This window comes from Prosopis cineraria, unplaced genomic scaffold, assembly GCF_029017545.1.
Source record: "Prosopis cineraria cultivar Desert tree isolate PC_DT_omini unplaced genomic scaffold, ASM2901754v1 PC3, whole genome shotgun sequence".
NCBI lineage: Eukaryota > Viridiplantae > Streptophyta > Magnoliopsida > Fabales > Fabaceae > Prosopis > Prosopis cineraria.
The window spans coordinates 2,239,972-2,256,607 of record NW_026555334.1 but is presented as its reverse complement, the minus strand read 5'-3'; the positions used below and the strand labels follow the sequence as shown (position 1 = coordinate 2,256,607).

The following is a 16,636-nucleotide window of genomic DNA, read 5'->3' as shown; positions in this document are numbered from 1 at the left end:
TAAATTAGCACAACCTTTATTAGTTGAGCTAGGTGTTGAACTCTTTGGTAATGATATATTTTTTTAATATCATAATTAGCAATCTTATGTCATTAAATTAAATAAATAATTAAATGGACAAATGTGATTGAGTATTGAGGAAGGTATTGAGAGAGCATATAGAGAGGATCCAAATCCGTCTAGGGACTTAAAGCTGATGACATGGTTTAGAACAAAAACATGAAATTTTTATTGGGTTGCTTGTCACACCCTATAAAATCATTTTGTGTTTTAAAACTTAAAAAACTCATGATAAATTTAAAAAATATAACCTAAGGGACAAATTAAAATTGACAAAAATTAAATTTGAGAGAACGAATTGATAACGAAACCAATTTGAGATTAAAGAGCAAAACATAATGATACCCTGTCCTTCCATACAAGGAAAGGTCATATTCTAATTGCTTTTCCAGATATATGTGGAATGAGTTTGGTAGCACAGTGGACGAAGTTAAATTAATGTTTTATAAAAGGCTATATATACCCCCACCGTCACTGGCTACCAGCATTGTCCATGCCTGTTGTGGGTAATTCTAGCATTGCTGCAAAATGGAACGTATGGAGTCTTTTGTGGATATTGAATATCTAACGATGGCGCACGATATATACCATTTCACGCTAGAGGGTGAATGGTGTAAAGTTGTGTTGGCGTACAAGGACAAAGAAAATATTCACACCATGCCCATCAACCGCTCCGGCGACACCGCGTTGTTCGTGGCAGCGAACGACAACAAATCATACGCCGTTCAGCAGCTGGTGGGTGAAATTAAGAACAAGCAGCGGAGAGTTTGATGGACGTGCTGAAACAAAAGAATGTTTCAGGGGACACAGCGTTGCATTGTGCAGCATCCATAGGGTCGCTCCAGATGTGTGAGTGTATCACTGAAGCTGATCACCATCGTCATCAAGGACATGTGTTGATTGAAGAACGGAACAATAATGGAGAGACTCCTCTGTTCTTGGCTGCTTTAAATGGACATAGGGATGTTTTCTTTTACCTCCAATCTCGTTGCGCCGACAAGTCTCTTGGGCCATGCAGAAGAGCAAGCGATGGCCAGACAGTCCTTCATTGCACCCTCAGCCGAGACTACTTTGGTACGTAAATTAATTACTTATAGGTTCCTTGACATCTAACCTAGAATTGCCTCCGGTTAGACTAATGAATCGGTGACTCGGTTTTGGATATGAGTCCACTGGGTTGACACACAAAAGTTTCATTTACTTGTGGATTAATGTTTTTAAATTCAAATACTATTCTGAAAAATTGATGCAATAAATTGTAAATTTCTAAATTTGACTCGTAACTATTGCAGGAGGAAGCAGACTTGTTGTAAATTTACAACTAATTAGTGATTTACGCCTTTAATTAATTAATTCTTGCTCACGTACACATATATTCACAGCATTGTCATTTGAAATCATTCACATGTACGATAAGGAAATGGTGGGCTCCGTGGATGAAAAGGGAATTACCCCTCTCCATATCCTAGCCGACAAACCTTCTGCCTTCGAAAGCAGCAGCAATTTTAGATGGTATACCAAGTTGGCATACAAGTGTAAGTATATATATATATATATATATAAACACGGACACACACATATATAATTGACCTATTCTGAAAATACCCTTAATTAAATACTTCAAACACTCTTAATTAACTAAGACCATTATATGTAAGGGTATTTTTGGAAAAACATGTTAATTGCTATCTAAATTTTGTAAGTTGTTTTATCTATTTTGGCTTATAAAAAAGAATGGAGGCAGAATTAGCGCCTATTTGGTTTCTATTTTCAAAAAAAAAAATTTGTTTTAAAAACAAAAAAAATTATTTTAATAAGTTTTTTGAATCTAATTTTTTTTTAAAACTATTCTCATTTTTTTATTTTCAAAACAAAAAATAAAGACAGTTTAAAGCTGTTTTCTTTTTATTTTCTTATTTTGAAAATACCTTACATTTTGTCATTGAAAATTGCAGTTATCTTGACTAGTAATTATCATAAACGACAGCTATTAATCGCTGGTGACCATCACTAAAAGCCTTTTTTTTTAATTTTAAAACTGTTTTTAAATTAACATAATCAAACATGTGTATTCCCTTTTGTTTTGTTTTAAAAAAAATTAAAAATTGTATTGCAAAACATCTTTTTTTCAAAAAAAAAGTACACAAACAAATAAGCCCATATTTTTTTTTTGCAAAAAATATCTAAAAATCAAGATTGTAATTATTTTTTTATTTATTTATTTTCCTTTTTTCCTTGCGGAAGACATATACGTGAAACCGTTGAGGAGCATCAGCCCACTATTCTAACGGTCAAAATTATGTCGAGGAGCCCAGACTGGCAAGTTCATATTAATTAATGAAAACAAAGTATTTTGTTTGTCTTAATTTTGCTTTATATTTATGATCTGAAAGCAAAGTTCATGCATGTTTGTTGTAGCTCTTCCAGAACGTAAAGCGGACGCAGAAAACCCAAGTGATTACATCAATGAATATAGAAGGGTTCCTCCAAATTATTGGACATGTTGTGACATTTTCATCACCTATTTTATTGGGCTTGTCTTGGAAGCATTTGGTACAGTACTCTCTCGCTCTCTACCTAATAACAAGCCAGCCACGCTGGACCCGAGTTCCTTCCTCTAGCACCTCGGATTTGAGTGATTATCTCCTTTGAGCTGTTAAAATTTATATAAATAGTTTTGAATTTATATTCTATCTGAAATTCATAAACGGATAAATTTATTTAAACTGTTGAGATGGATTTCAACAGTTTAAATGAGACAAACATCAAATCCAAATCCCAGCACATCTCCTTTATGCCTCCACTGCATGAATGAAACATCTAGGACTGTCTACATTTAATTTAATTTGGAGGGTCTAGATTTCATATTTTTATTTTTATTTTACATTTATTGAAATAAAAATTTATAAAATTAATAAAAAAATTAATAAATCAGATCATTAGTTTGGAAGTTTAGATTTAACATAAATTGTCCAAATTTAATATTAAAAAATATAAAAATTGTCAAAAATTTTCATATTAAATCCACATTGTTCAGGACATGTATCTGGATAGTCAATTTATTAAAAAATTAATAGATTATCCATATTAAATTTAGATTATCTAGATAAGTGAATAAATTTCTTAAATTGTTATAAATTTTTTATTTTAATAAATAAAAATAAAAACATTAAATATGGTCCGTCCGAATTTTTTTCTCCATGCAGTGGAGGTGCGCAAGAGAGAATGCCTTGGAGGAGCAAAGCTATATATTAATTATTGATGGTGTTTTTTTTTTGTGTAAAATAATTGATGGTGTTTTAATTGTCTGTTATATGAACTTGTGGGTGTTTATATTGAATTAAGGATTATTAAGGATATTAAAGAGTTTGTGGAAGAAGAAACAAAAGCATGTCTGGTGCGCTCAAATACTGGATGAACTTTGGAAGCATAAAAATGAAGCATACGTTGGAGGTGGCCTCAAAGCCTTTTGGATATCCAAACCTAGTTGTACGGCCAATGACGACCGAAAAGGTTTTTCACTTTTCTCTCATCATTCTATATCATGGAGTTATTGATCTTTTCTCTGGTAAAAGGAAAAAAAAAACTAGTAAAAAAAAAGTTATTGATCTTTTCTTATTTTTACCTTTCTTTATATACACACGCATACATATATACATAGTTAGAGATAGAGGAAGCTAAGTGATGTGGAGCAGTGGTGGAGCCACTTACATGTGAGCCCCCCCCCCCACCCCATGGAGAGAATTATATATATGGAGCATGTAAAATTTACACTATTGCACCCCTAGTTTTAGAATTTTGAACCTTTTATACTTGATGAAAATCATTTGATCTTAAATTTTTTTAAAATATATGATATTTTAACTCATATTCCATAAATTCAAGCCAAAAAAATTTAAACTCATTAAACATATCATTAAAAAAATGGATCAATAAAGCTGTTTATTTATAAATAAAATCCAACCACTTGTTAATAAGTCAACCTTTTGATAATAGTTTTCTTTTCTTTCAAGCCTAAGCTCTATATCAACCTTCTTGTTAATAAGTCATCCTTTTGGTAGTAGTTTTCCTTTCTTTCAAGCCTAAGCTCTATATCAACCTTCTTGTTAATAAGTCATCCTTTTGGTAATAGTTTTCTTTCAAACCTAAGCTCTATCTCAACCTTCTTAACACATTTTTGCCTAAGAAAATTCTAAATATATTCTTTGAGATAAAATATACATGATTTTACTTATGTTATTATATTTTTTGCCTAATGTAATTATTTTTAAAATTATTATATTATTTTTTAATTACTAATTTTTAAATTTTGCTATCTTGCACCCCCTAATCTCAAGTCATGGCTCTGCCAATAATATGGGATATTGAGTCCCCCATTGGGCAGAATATATGAGATGCTTAATATGCTATTTAAAGTGAATTTAAATCACCTAACGTTAAGATTATTGAATATATATGTGAATTTTTTTAGAAAAAAGATAAGATTTTATATTTTATAAAAAATTAGAGAAAATGAAACTTTTAATCCTTCAAGTTTGTTTCTGTTTTCAATTTGGTCCCTTATGTTTTCTTAAATTATTATATAAATTTTTTAAGTTTTAAAGACAAATTTACTCTCAAAATAACTTGATGTGTAAAATATATGGATAACTTAGCATGTATATGTAGCTAAATATATGAGAACAAATTAACCCTCAAGGCCTCAAATAAATTCAATATTTGTCAATCTAATCCCTTTACACTATGTTATGTTCTCTTGTTTTTAAAATTTCAGAATATATTTTTTTACCTAAATAATTATACTTCTTTTCATTAATATTCATAGCTGCCATCAATATTATGTTATTAATATTAATAAATTTTAACAATGCAACCTCTTTTTTAAATAATAAAGACCAAATTGATAGCAAAGTAAACTTAATGGACCAAATGGATAAAAATTAAATTTAAAAAACTAAATCGATAACTAAAACAAACTTGAGGGAGTAATAGTTACATTATCCAAAAATAATAAAATAAAGAAAAATACTAAAAAAGAAAAATTATGAATGTACATTATGTTACTCACATTCACATCAACTGTATGCTATACACATGTATATGTGTATAAACACAACTGCATTGGTGTTGCAGGTGACGTTTTGTGCATGGGACTCTCATGTATTTAGAAGTCAAATGTTAATTATATATAACCCATTTGGAAGTGAGATGGATGAAATTATGTGGAAGTTTTTTCTTTCTAATAAAACTGAAATCCTTTTATCTCTTGTTTATTCATGAAGAGGAGGATAAAAGTGAACAGGGGAAAGATGAGTCAGCATTGTTTATTGCAGCGAAAAATGGGGTGTTGGAAATATTGAAGAAAATTCTGAAAGACAAACCAGGGTCGATCCACGAAACTAACTCGCTAGACCAAAATGTATTGCATGTGGCTGTTGAGAACAGGCAACCTCACGTATTTAAGCTTCTGACGAAGCACCTCCGGGAGAAGATGTTGTGGGAAAACTTCGCCGGACGTGTCGACAAAAACGGCAACACCGTCCTCCACTCGGCGGCACAATTCTCCAGTTGCAAGCCCTGGCACATTGCTGGTTCTGCCTTGCAAATGCAATGGCAAGTTAAATGGTTTCTGGTATCATTTCTACTATTCTTCCTCCTCCTCAATCATTTCATCGATCTCATGCATGCGTTTGTTGATGGAAGTTTTGTTTTTCTATTTCTAGTTTATGAAGGAGAACACGCCTCACCATTTGCGGTTTCTCCAAAACCATAGCAACGAGACACCGCAGGACATTTTCGTAAGTGCTCACAAGGATCTTGTGAAAGAAGGCACCGACTGGCTCAAGAGCACGTCGGAGTCGTGCTCCGTCGTGGCTGTGCTTATTGCAGGTGTGGCTTTTGCGACGGCCACCGCTATCCCCGGCGGTACTCAGGAGGAGACCGGAAAACCTAACCTGCAACACCACCCGGCGTTCAACTTGTTTGCATTCACTTCCCTCTTGGCTCTCTGCTGCTCCATCACCTCTCTCATCATGTTCCTCTCCATCCTCACTTCCCGCCAGCAGCCTCGAGATTTCCGCAGAGATTTGCCTCTCAAACTTCTTTTGGGGTTGAGTTGCCTCTTCATGTCCATCGCTTTAGTCTTGGTTTCTTTCTCTGCTGCGTTCTTCTTTTTGCCCAAGGACAACCTCCAGCAGGTTGTTTTCCCGCTCTATGCTGTCACTATCTTGCCTGTTACTTTCTTTGGCGTCGCTCAAGTGCCCCTCTACATCGATCTCGTCAGAGCAATTTTCTTAAAGGATCCCCAGTCCTGTAATAGGGAATCTGAAAAGCTTATTCTCTTAGACTCTTACCATTGAGGTTTGTAATTTGCCATTCTCTAATATTTTTTATTATGCTCCATCGTCTTAATTTTTGTTTGTATTATAAAATAAGAGATATTTTTATATCTTGAAATTTCTGAATGATAGGGTTTATATCTTTTTAATTATTTTTCAGAAATAAAAAGTGTGTGATTTTAATATTTTAAAAAAATTATAAAACAAAACACAAAACTCTGTCATTTTGGGATTTTAAAATATCAAAATATCTCTTATTAATTTTATGTAGTAGCCAAAAAATAATAAAAAAGAAAAATGAATTTGGGAAGGTGAAACATTACAAAAAAACTATTAGAAAAAAGGCATATTAAAAACTCCTTACTAATGTTTTATTATCAACTGCGCTCGACCTACTATTCAAGTCATTAATTTGAAATTATGATGATTTCGTTGCTGTACTATTTTATTCCCCCCCCCCCCCCCTCCATATTTGCATGGTTTCAAATTTTACTAGGTGAAAATTTCTCATCATGATGTAATCAATAACTGGAAGCCCTGCTTTGGGAGGGTCCCACTCCCACCTTTGATATTCCAAATAGCGACCTTCATAGAATATGGAAATCTCATATGTCCACATCATTTTTCATGGACATGATTGGTCTGGTCTTTGAACCATTATTATTCATGTTGGAATTAAACCTTGACCAGGAATTTTAAGGATTGACATTGAATTGTGATGGCAAGGTGCTCATCAAGTAAAGAGAAAAATAAAAATAAAATAAAAGATAAGTTTTGGTCGTCAATTTATTTATGCATAACTTGAGTCGAAGGCCTTATAACTTGAGTCAAGGTGCACAAGTAAAGATTAAAAAAATAGATAAAACACAATTGGTCCTTATATAATTTTATTATGTTTTGTTATTAATTTTTATATTTTTTTCAATATTCAAAGTCCCTTTAATTTTAAATATTACTATTAGAAAGATGATGTGGCACCTATCATATTAAATTTGGCATTCCAAATTTCCAAGAACAATCATCAAAATTTCCTAAAATCGTTAAAGAACCTAAAGACATTTTTTTTTTTTATATCTAAAAGCATAGGTGAATTGAGTTAAAGGCAAATTTAAATTCGAGCAACAAGAATTTTGAGTAAGCTTAAATTTCACTGCAATGATAATTGAAAGTCTTCGTCGAAAGTCATTATTAAAGCCTATTATTATTGTTATTATTATTTTGTGGTGATAATTACCTAATATTCTTGGCATGGTTTCTACAATTGCATCCATAAAAAGAGCAGAAAGCTTGAAAGAACATCAAGAGCAAGATCGATACAACAACTATAAATGTCAGAAACTGCCATGAACCAAACACATAAAGCTTCATAAGTCTCCAAGTTTTAACCCTCATCCTGCCATTGTAGTACTTGTTCACATCTTCAATGACCTTATCCAAGAATGGTACTTTTGTCAATTTAATGGACATGCTCATCCCATTCCACAGGTTAGCCACTTGTTCATCATTGTTCAAACGGTTTAAAACAATCCCTTTTTCTCTCAAAATCTTTGCATCTTCCTCAGAATCTATAATCCCATTCATCAATTCTGTGTATCTTGTGAAAACAAGTGGCCCACCACTGCATGTTATTGATGCTTCATAAGCAACCAAGTTTCTAAGCAACACTCGACTATTGATGTCTATGGCTATTGTGGGAAGGTGAAGTGTGGCTGCTGCTTCATCAAATCGGATACTGTGAATTGCTCCATTATTAGTGGATGAGAAACAGATTCCAGAGTTTGAGAGTTCTGTAACACAGGGGATAGCAATTTCCTCCATCAAGGGTGGCTTCTTGAGATCAACAATTTCTGTTTTTGATTGCTCGTTCTCTTGTGAGAAAAACAAGTATTCCAAAGGGTGTTTTATAATCCCAACCACCGGAAGGTTACAAATGATTGTCAAAGGCATACAAATGATGATCTTCATTGGCTTGTATAACAGTACCTGAAAAAATAACTCTGTATAATAGTACTTTGAATTATAAGTCTCAAGTCATTGATCATACATGTTTGTTATACAAAATGATATTAAATTCATATTCATAGTTCCCATATAAAGAGCATCTTAGAAAGGGAAAGAACACAGCTAGGTCACCTAACAGTACCAAGAGGACACTTAGTATGACACTATATCTTAACTTAAAACATTAAGATATTGAGTTTATGAATCTTTTCTATTTATATATCTCTTCTTTAATCCAACTCTATCCATTGTGAGACTTTTCACATATTAAACTAACTCAACTCTCACTAAACATCCCAATACATAAATAATTCAAGTGCAAGCAAATCTTAAACAAGAGATGGTACATTTTTACAGGAGCCAGAATGATATCATCATTAGAAAATCTGATGCTAAATTCAAAAGGAAAAAAGAAAATCTGATGTAACATAATAAGTTGACACACCTATATGGATCTAACATGAAAAAGAAGTTGAACAATACCTTCTGAATGAAACTTACTGATGATTTGGTCAATCTTGATGCCATCATCCAAATCTCACTTAAGGCTTGCTTAACATATCTCACAAATGATTTTTCATTGCCTTCCATGTCTCTGTTATGGTCTTCAAAGTCAATCATATTTGGTTGTTCTTCCAATTTGGGCACAATCATGTTATACAAGAAATCCAGCAAATGCACACATTGTGAGACTTGGAACTCTGAATAATAATTTTCTTTAGTCATCGTCTCAAAAGGTGAAATTTCTTTAAACAACCCTATCAACAAAGCAAGAAGCATATCATCTGCTGATGATTCTTTTGTTGATGATGATGACAATTTGAAATCTAAAACTTTTCTCAAAACAAATAATGGGATCTGATTTTCAAGCATTAGTACGTCTCTTAGAGTTTGATCATTTTGACCTAATTTCCTCCCACCACCATAATCGATCACTCTTCCTTCTTGAAGAAAATCAAGCAAGAAGGAGGCATCAATAATCATCACCCACATTAGGGTTTCGCTATTGAAATTCAAGTGCTTGTGGTAGCATGCTCTAATCCTGTATTCATATTTTCTCAATTGGTCAACAAGATGTTCGAAATTGAGGCTAATTTGAAGCTTTTTTTGAAGTCTTTTTGTAGCAGCAAGCTTGACCCTCTCCATATCCATGAGTTCTGGACGCCAGCAATGGTAAGGACCAATTGCAATCTGTTAGGTATGCCCAAAGCAGTTAGTTTAGTTGATAGAAATTTATGCTACTTCTTCAATTTAATTGCTTATCATCTAGTATTATATCAGAAAAGGGTTATTAATTAAAATTAAAAATTGAACTTTAAACGGTTTAAATTAAAATTGCTTCCCAGAATCAATTAATTTTAGAACTGATACAAAATTTAAAAAGATTCAAATGGTGGGGTTATTAATTGTTTGGTTCATACATTTTTTTTCATATTAATTTTTAGTTATTAGTAAAAAAAATGGCATCATTTTTTCACAAAAAAAAAGTTCATACAAAATGGCACCATTTTTGAATTATTTTTTCTCATAAAATTCCAATGCTGTATGATATCCATATTATTATGATATCCATATTATTCTTGTACATAATTATTAATAATTATAAATTTGATTAATGAGTGTTATGATAATTTATCATCAATTTCCTATTTTATTCTTAATTTTTGATTAAGCAATAGCTTGAATAAATTGAAATATTAAATTATGCAATTTAATAATAGTGGTTTTGTTATTCCCCATTGTTATTTTGATATATAAAATTTAAAACTTATTAAATTAATTTTGATCATCAGTTTGACCAAAATCGAATAAATGAACCTTGAATCGTTTTTTTTTTTAATTTTATCAGAATAAACCTTGAATCAATTCCTAGACTGATTTAAATGGCCATTCAATTTTAAAAATATGGTAATAATCCTCTTTGATTCCTCCTAAAAGCAATATAGATGTGGCTAGGGAATAATATTTGTAAAATTTAATGTCCCTGACCATAAATTTAGTTAAATTCATGGCAACGTAACAAGCAAAAAAAAAAAAACTATTTAGAAAATTACTTAAGGAACCAAATACATAGTGAGGCATTTTCGAAAGCTTAACATTAAAAGTTAAAAATTTTCTAAGAATAGAAATGTTTATTACTCACTAAAAGATCTATGAGAAAAATATATAAAACCTGTCTAGGGATATAAGAATCTGGATCACTAGTCATAAGGGGCTTAGGAACATTGAAGATAGACACAAGGAATTCGCCATTATTATCTTCCTCTTCAAGCTCTTCTTCCAGCGTTTGACGAATGTGAATCACCCATCTAAGCTCATCAATGTCGGATTTGTTGAAGTCATTTGAGATGGTTCGTCGAACAAAGACATGAATGAATAATAATTCAAGTGTCTTGCAATGGCTTCTCTTGTTTGTCTCGATAGGGATATTTAGTGAAGAAGGTTAGTTAAGAGGATGAAGCTTAATTTTATTATCACGGAAACGTAGTGATTTGGAAACTCCCAATGAATTAATCAGAATATGAGTTTATTTGAAAATTAATGCCCATTAATTATGGGTTTCTTTCTAATATTTACGTTAGCCAACAACTTAAGTTTCAGTTCACCTCCATTTAATTGAGAAATTCTTGCATGAACCGGTGTACCACTCATTTATGTTCTATCTAATAAAAACACATCATATCAAATAATTGTAAATATAACTTAATTATGTCATTGATGATGACAGATAGAGGGGGGAAAAAAAGAAACATCCTATTCTAAAAATAAAATCAACATGACACAATTTTATTTGACTGAAATAAAGACACAGCATAAATGACATCATGGGTCCATGCAAATATTTTATTTCACACATTTTAACTGTAATGTTTCATGTAATTTGTTCCCCACTGAACAGGAATGTGAGGGAAAAGGGCATGCATTAGATGTAAGAGTGAGAATCCTTATCACTCATGCTAATATAAGTTGATTATAGATGAAAGAAAGCACTTTATGGATTAGTGTAAATTTCTTTAAATTAAACTCAACAGATAATCGATCATAGAATGCAAAAATTAGGACACAAAAGAACTTTTTTTTTAGAAAATTTTTTTGGATTGTTTCTTGCAAAGAGATGGATTATGTAGAATTGTTTTAAAAAGAAAAATTGTTAACGAATTGTAGAACGATTTATAAATTGTTAGAAATAATATTCATTCAGCATTTGCAACTCCAAAAGACGATAAGTTCATAATTTCATCATTGCAATAGCAAGTTCCATCTTTCACTTGTGATTTAGGACTAAACGATTCATTCATCAGACAAGACAACCCCAAATTTACATGACAACATCTTCCCTTCATTTGGAAGGATGGGAAGAAAAATTAAAAAGAAAACAGAAAAGAAAACTCCTAAAAGTAATAAAAAAATTTACTATTTTTAGAAATTTCTCTTCAAAGTTTTCTTTACTCTTTATTTTCTTCCCACTTTTCCTTAAATAAGAGCCAAGCCTTCAAGTCTATTGAAAAAATTCCCCACTATAAATAATGCATCAAGGGGTTTATACGATTATGGTTTTTCAACCTCGTCCACTTATTCAGTAAATATTCTCTTCAAAGCAATAGACATCAAGTGAGCAGAGAAAATCTAAATTTGAATTGAACGTGCTGACCATTTCGACAGAATCTAGTTCAGTAATATATATATATATATATATCCTTAACACCCAAACTTTCAGATATAAAATGACGTCAAAATTGGAATGAAGGGGCCATTACAAGACAATACAAAATATATACACAGAGGATTAGATTTATATCTCCAATAGGGTTGTGGTTTGAAAAATGAAGTGAGCAAGATTTTTCACATGACACTGCATCAATGAAGAATAATACCGTCAAATTTGATGCACCATTTCCAATCAGATCCAAGCATCCCCAGAAAGGAACCAAGCATATGCTAATGTCATGCCGTCTATTGAACACGTTTACCCAATATATATATATATATATATATGGCTCCCTGCTATCTCTTCGGAGAATGCTTTCTTTTTTGGCTACCAAGAGGAAGCTTGCTCCCTTCATCAACAGAGGTGAACTCACCAGTTACCCTGCCAAAAAAAAAAAAAGATCAGTAAGCACCAGTGATGGTTACTTCCAACAATCTGACGGAGACTTGATAGTACTTGGAGTAATATGTGATACTTAATAAGTTATTTAAGTGAGTTGGTTCTTTCACCTCAACAACTAATTTCTGAAGTAGGATTCCACATCCCGCTCATGCACCCATTAATTGGTATCAGAACTAGGTTATTAAATCTTCCAAAGAAGGCTACCCATGGAAAGTTTAACTAACAAGAGGCTAAATAAGTGTCATGGAGTATAGCCGCCCAACATCAGCTTTCCGTAGAGGGCCAATTGATGGAGACTTGATAGTATGGGATACCAAATCACACATTAAATAGTATAGGATGCTTAATGGGATATTTAAATGGGTTGGTTCTTCCATCTCAATAGCTAACTTTTAGAATAGGGTTCCCCATCCAATTCAGGTACCCATCACAAATCTATCTAGAGGAATGGAATTTCTTTTTGCCTTGATAGAAACAGGATATTGAACCTGTGTTTTTAGATCAGAATCTGTTTTTAGAACATTTGTACTCCATTCATTTTTTCCCCTCATCTTGCCAAGGTCATAGGGATTTGAATTGCAGACATGTTACAATCAATCCTCTATATGTGTCAAACCTGTCTGAATAATGCATATGAAACCAATCCTACATTCTTGTTCAAGGACAGAAAATTCAATGGCAGCTTGAGCTTCTAACAATCAAAATTCAAACTAAGCGCTCTCAAAAGACATAATAATGTACTCCTTGCTGGCATAAGCCTTAACTGATTAAATTTGACTTAATCATGAGAATTTATGGAAGCACAATAAACAGAGATGTAGGAGTCCAAATACCTATTATACAACAAAGTGGCATCACCTATTGTCCCTGCAACCTTATTCCGTACCTTACGAACACAAACCTAAAGCAAAGCATATAACAGATATATATATATATATATTTAGTATAAATAAATAATCACTCAATGCACCCACAGTCATACAGCAAATACACACCTGTACTTGATCCATAGGCCCAGCTTCAGGATCTCGATTTCGATGAATAACAATTCCATTGTCGCACTTGTTTATAAAGTGTGCACTTCCACTTATATCATAGAGATTAGGAGGTCCCCCAACCCAATTTTGTAACTGGTATTTTTATTATGCAACTGTTAGGCCATTAGATATATCAGGAAAAGGAAAGAGGGAATGGCCGAGATTACAGCCTTCTGTTACCAACCTGTCTAGGATGTGCAACAAACCAAACATGGCATCCGTGATGCTGGGCAAACCGTTTGATTTTGGTAAGCATCTGACTAACATATTCAGTTTCAGTCCTGAAACAAATAAGTAAACATCGAACAAAGTATAGGATGCAAAGAAGAAAAATGATCGACTCTGCGTGTGCTGGGGGAGACAATAGAAGGTCCGTTTGGTTGCTAGAAATAATGGAATGAAATGGACTAAAAAAAAAAACAAAAATGAACAAAATCACTTTCCCTCTCATGGTAAACAAGATAAAAAACCAATACCACACCTTGCACAATCTCATAAATCACAACTCCCAACTTAGTGAACTATATTACCCATTTACCCTTTCCCATCATAAACATAGTTGACCTATCTTCCATCCATATTTTGACCATTTTATTTATACCTTTAATTTTTCATTTCATTCCATTCCCGTTTTTTCTAACAACCAAACAAGACTTAAGTATATATCAAACAACTAAACACAATAAGGTTCTTTATATTGGCATCATTACTTTAATTTGCTACCACAGAAGTAACTAGTTCATGATGAGGTCAACTATGAACATAAAAAAAAAATAATAATAATAAAAAATCCAAATTAAGAACAAAATCTCGGAGAAACTTACATGCTTGAAGGGCGCTGATGGTCAAGCTCATTATAAGGATCGATTACAAGTCCACGAACCCCATGCCTTAGCACAGCTATTTTTGCAAGGTCAAGGACCCAAGTTATACTTGGAAGGGCATCATCTTCACACCTAGCATGACCAATAAGGAACCCCAGAATCAAAACCAACGAGTGAAATAAATAATCTAAAAGTGCCCAAACAACTTTTGAACTAATATGCTAATTAATCACTGCCAAGAACCTGCAACAGCCATCAAGAAAAAAAAGTCATTGTTTCTCAACAAATTCAAGGATAGAGCCCAAGACTAGAAGGCTCCTGATATAAGCACTGACAATTCACTTTTATGCTAACATTCTAGAGGCCCTGAAAGCTACAAGAGATTAAGTAATTTATAGAATTCACGGTCAAGACTACAATTTCAGCAACAGTATTATTAGTACATAAGATAAGGGAAAGATGGGGGAAAAAATACAAGCAGAGGAGATTCAGCTTCAACAACCAAAGACCAGCCAGATCAATCAGTTAAAATGGGTGGATCCCTGATTCTGATTTCCGCTTAGTTTTAACAAGGTTCTATCTTTCCCTAGTTTCAAATATAAATAAATTATATTATAACCCATAACTTCCCTCAGTGCCTCAAGAAATAATGATTGTCTTGTTATCCATGCTTGAGTAAACAACAGTCGCTCAATTAGCCAGATATCAAATTACGAAATAAGTTGAGAGAGAGAGCTTTTTCCTTTGGTTCTTTCTTTTAGTTTGTTTGTCTTTTTTTTTTTAGGGGGGGGGGGGGGCGGGGTGGTTGGGAGGGGTGGGATGCAACCAGGCCATCCACAGGCTTACCTTATGAGTTGAAAAGTATCACTTAACCAGCTCTTCCCCTGTTCTAACTCCTCCACACTCATACGTTCAACAGAGTCGCCATAACTATCATCAGACAAAGACCAGAAGATAGGTGATTATAAACATTAACATAAGAATAATATTAAGTATTGCTGCTGATGCAAGAGGATTAACAGATAATATTCACTAATTTGATCACCTAAGTATTAGCAAATAAATTTTGCAAAGATATGAATCTAAATTTAATCTTTGGCATCCTTGTCAATCAAATTCTGAATACAAAATTGACTAAAATAGACATATATTGTTGGAGCCCAAAATATTCAGATGATCCGTAGGGAAAAGAATTTTATGCATTTCAAGAACAGACTACAGAGATTGTAAAGAAAGCTCAATAGCAAAGTTATTGGCTTGGGTATTAGGCATTTAGGAAAATCTTAAAGTTAAGAAAAGTATTACCCTTGCATCGATGGAAATAGTTAAGTTCAGGGGGTCAGTACAATGGACATCATAAGTAAGTAATTCAAAAATATATTTCGAACATTTCATTCCTCATTTTTTTTCCAAGTACACCCACAAAATCGAATTGGCTACATGAATTGTATGGCATTATTGTACTCTATCAACAGCCACGCCTTTGGGCATATTATTAACCAAAAGATCTTGTTTTCTTTAGTCTTTCTCTACCCCTCTTCACGTGACTTAAAACTATCTATTCTACTCTTTTCACTAGCGCCTCCAACATCTTTTTTTTTTTTCTTTTTACACATGTCGAAACCATCTCAAACAATTTTTTACCATCTCTTCAATAGATCTCACGCCCACTTTTTCTCATATAAGTTCATTATGGATCTTATCTATTTTTGCATACCCACACATCCATTTTAACATCCTCATCTTTGCTACTCCAACATTATGCACTTGTCCCTTTAAAGCCTAATATTCACTACCATATAACTATTTTATCACACTAGTAAAAAATTCTTCTTAGAAGTATACATCATTTTCACGAAACTATTTGTGAATGCAGCCTTGCTTGACCACAATTATTAGGTATGAGCTAGATCAATTTTGAATGACGCATGGGCACAGAAGTACACAGCTTTATCATAATTTACATCCCTATAATTGTATGAATATTGTTTCATATTGATTTTTAATATTTGCACGTTGTATTTTGATGCTTGAATTTTGCATTTTAAGTGTCATGCATTCAAGACATGGGAAAACTATAGGGAGCTGTATGATGCTAGGTGCCAAGCTGTGAAGCCTATGTGATGAAATTAACGCATAAGATGCAGATTAAAGATTTGTGTAAGCTGTTTGAGATTGTTGGAAATTATTTTGATTTTAATTCGTTTATTCTGATTGCTTTGTTTAAGGATAATTTCTTTTCTTCGGTCATTTTTAACAATCTTC

The 16,636-nt window shown here is 32.8% G+C and overlaps 4 protein-coding genes across 6 annotated transcripts in view; 2 read left to right on the top strand and 2 right to left on the bottom strand.

The window, feature by feature from the left end:
- The first annotated feature begins 571 nt into the window (after nt 1–571).
- On the top strand, nt 572–2,765 carry LOC129304564 (uncharacterized). Its single transcript, XM_054944263.1, has 4 exons — nt 572–1,134; nt 1,443–1,595; nt 2,305–2,379; nt 2,479–2,765. The coding sequence occupies exons 1-3, from the start codon at nt 831–833 to the stop codon at nt 2,346–2,348; spliced, it is 501 nt and encodes a 166-aa protein (XP_054800238.1). The 5' UTR covers nt 572–830; the 3' UTR covers nt 2,349–2,379; nt 2,479–2,765.
- LOC129307337 (uncharacterized) lies at nt 2,466–6,428 on the top strand. The gene is made up of 4 exons (XM_054948268.1): nt 2,466–2,613; nt 3,406–3,573; nt 5,343–5,692; nt 5,784–6,428. Exons 1-4 carry the CDS (start codon nt 2,466–2,468, stop codon nt 6,417–6,419), a joined length of 1,302 nt encoding a protein of 433 aa, XP_054804243.1. The 3' UTR covers nt 6,420–6,428.
- A 1,200-nt stretch (nt 6,429–7,628) lies between these two features.
- Nucleotides 7,629–9,551, bottom strand: LOC129307325 (putative UPF0481 protein At3g02645). The gene is made up of 2 exons (XM_054948261.1): nt 8,883–9,551; nt 7,629–8,381 (listed from the first exon to the last, which is right to left on the bottom strand). Exons 1-2 carry the CDS (start codon nt 9,549–9,551, stop codon nt 7,629–7,631), a joined length of 1,422 nt encoding a protein of 473 aa, XP_054804236.1.
- Nucleotides 9,552–12,111: 2,560 nt separating this feature from the next.
- The window catches only part of LOC129305269 (twinkle homolog protein, chloroplastic/mitochondrial), a 41,960-nt gene continuing 37,435 nt past the window's right edge, over nt 12,112–16,636 (bottom strand). The window contains exons 16-21 of one of the 3 annotated variants that reach the window (XM_054945284.1): nt 15,218–15,301; nt 14,372–14,503; nt 13,732–13,828; nt 13,506–13,640; nt 13,344–13,411; nt 12,112–12,489 (exon numbers count right to left, since the gene is read on the bottom strand). In XM_054945284.1, coding sequence (XP_054801259.1) covers nt 12,405–12,489; nt 13,344–13,411; nt 13,506–13,640; nt 13,732–13,828; nt 14,372–14,503; nt 15,218–15,301 — 601 coding nt within the window. In that variant the 3' untranslated portion in view covers nt 12,112–12,404. Of the gene's footprint in view, nt 12,490–13,343; nt 13,412–13,505; nt 13,641–13,731; nt 13,829–14,371; nt 14,504–15,217; nt 15,302–16,636 lie in introns of those variants that run through there. The other 2 variants (XM_054945285.1, XR_008591948.1) reach the window with 2 other exon arrangements.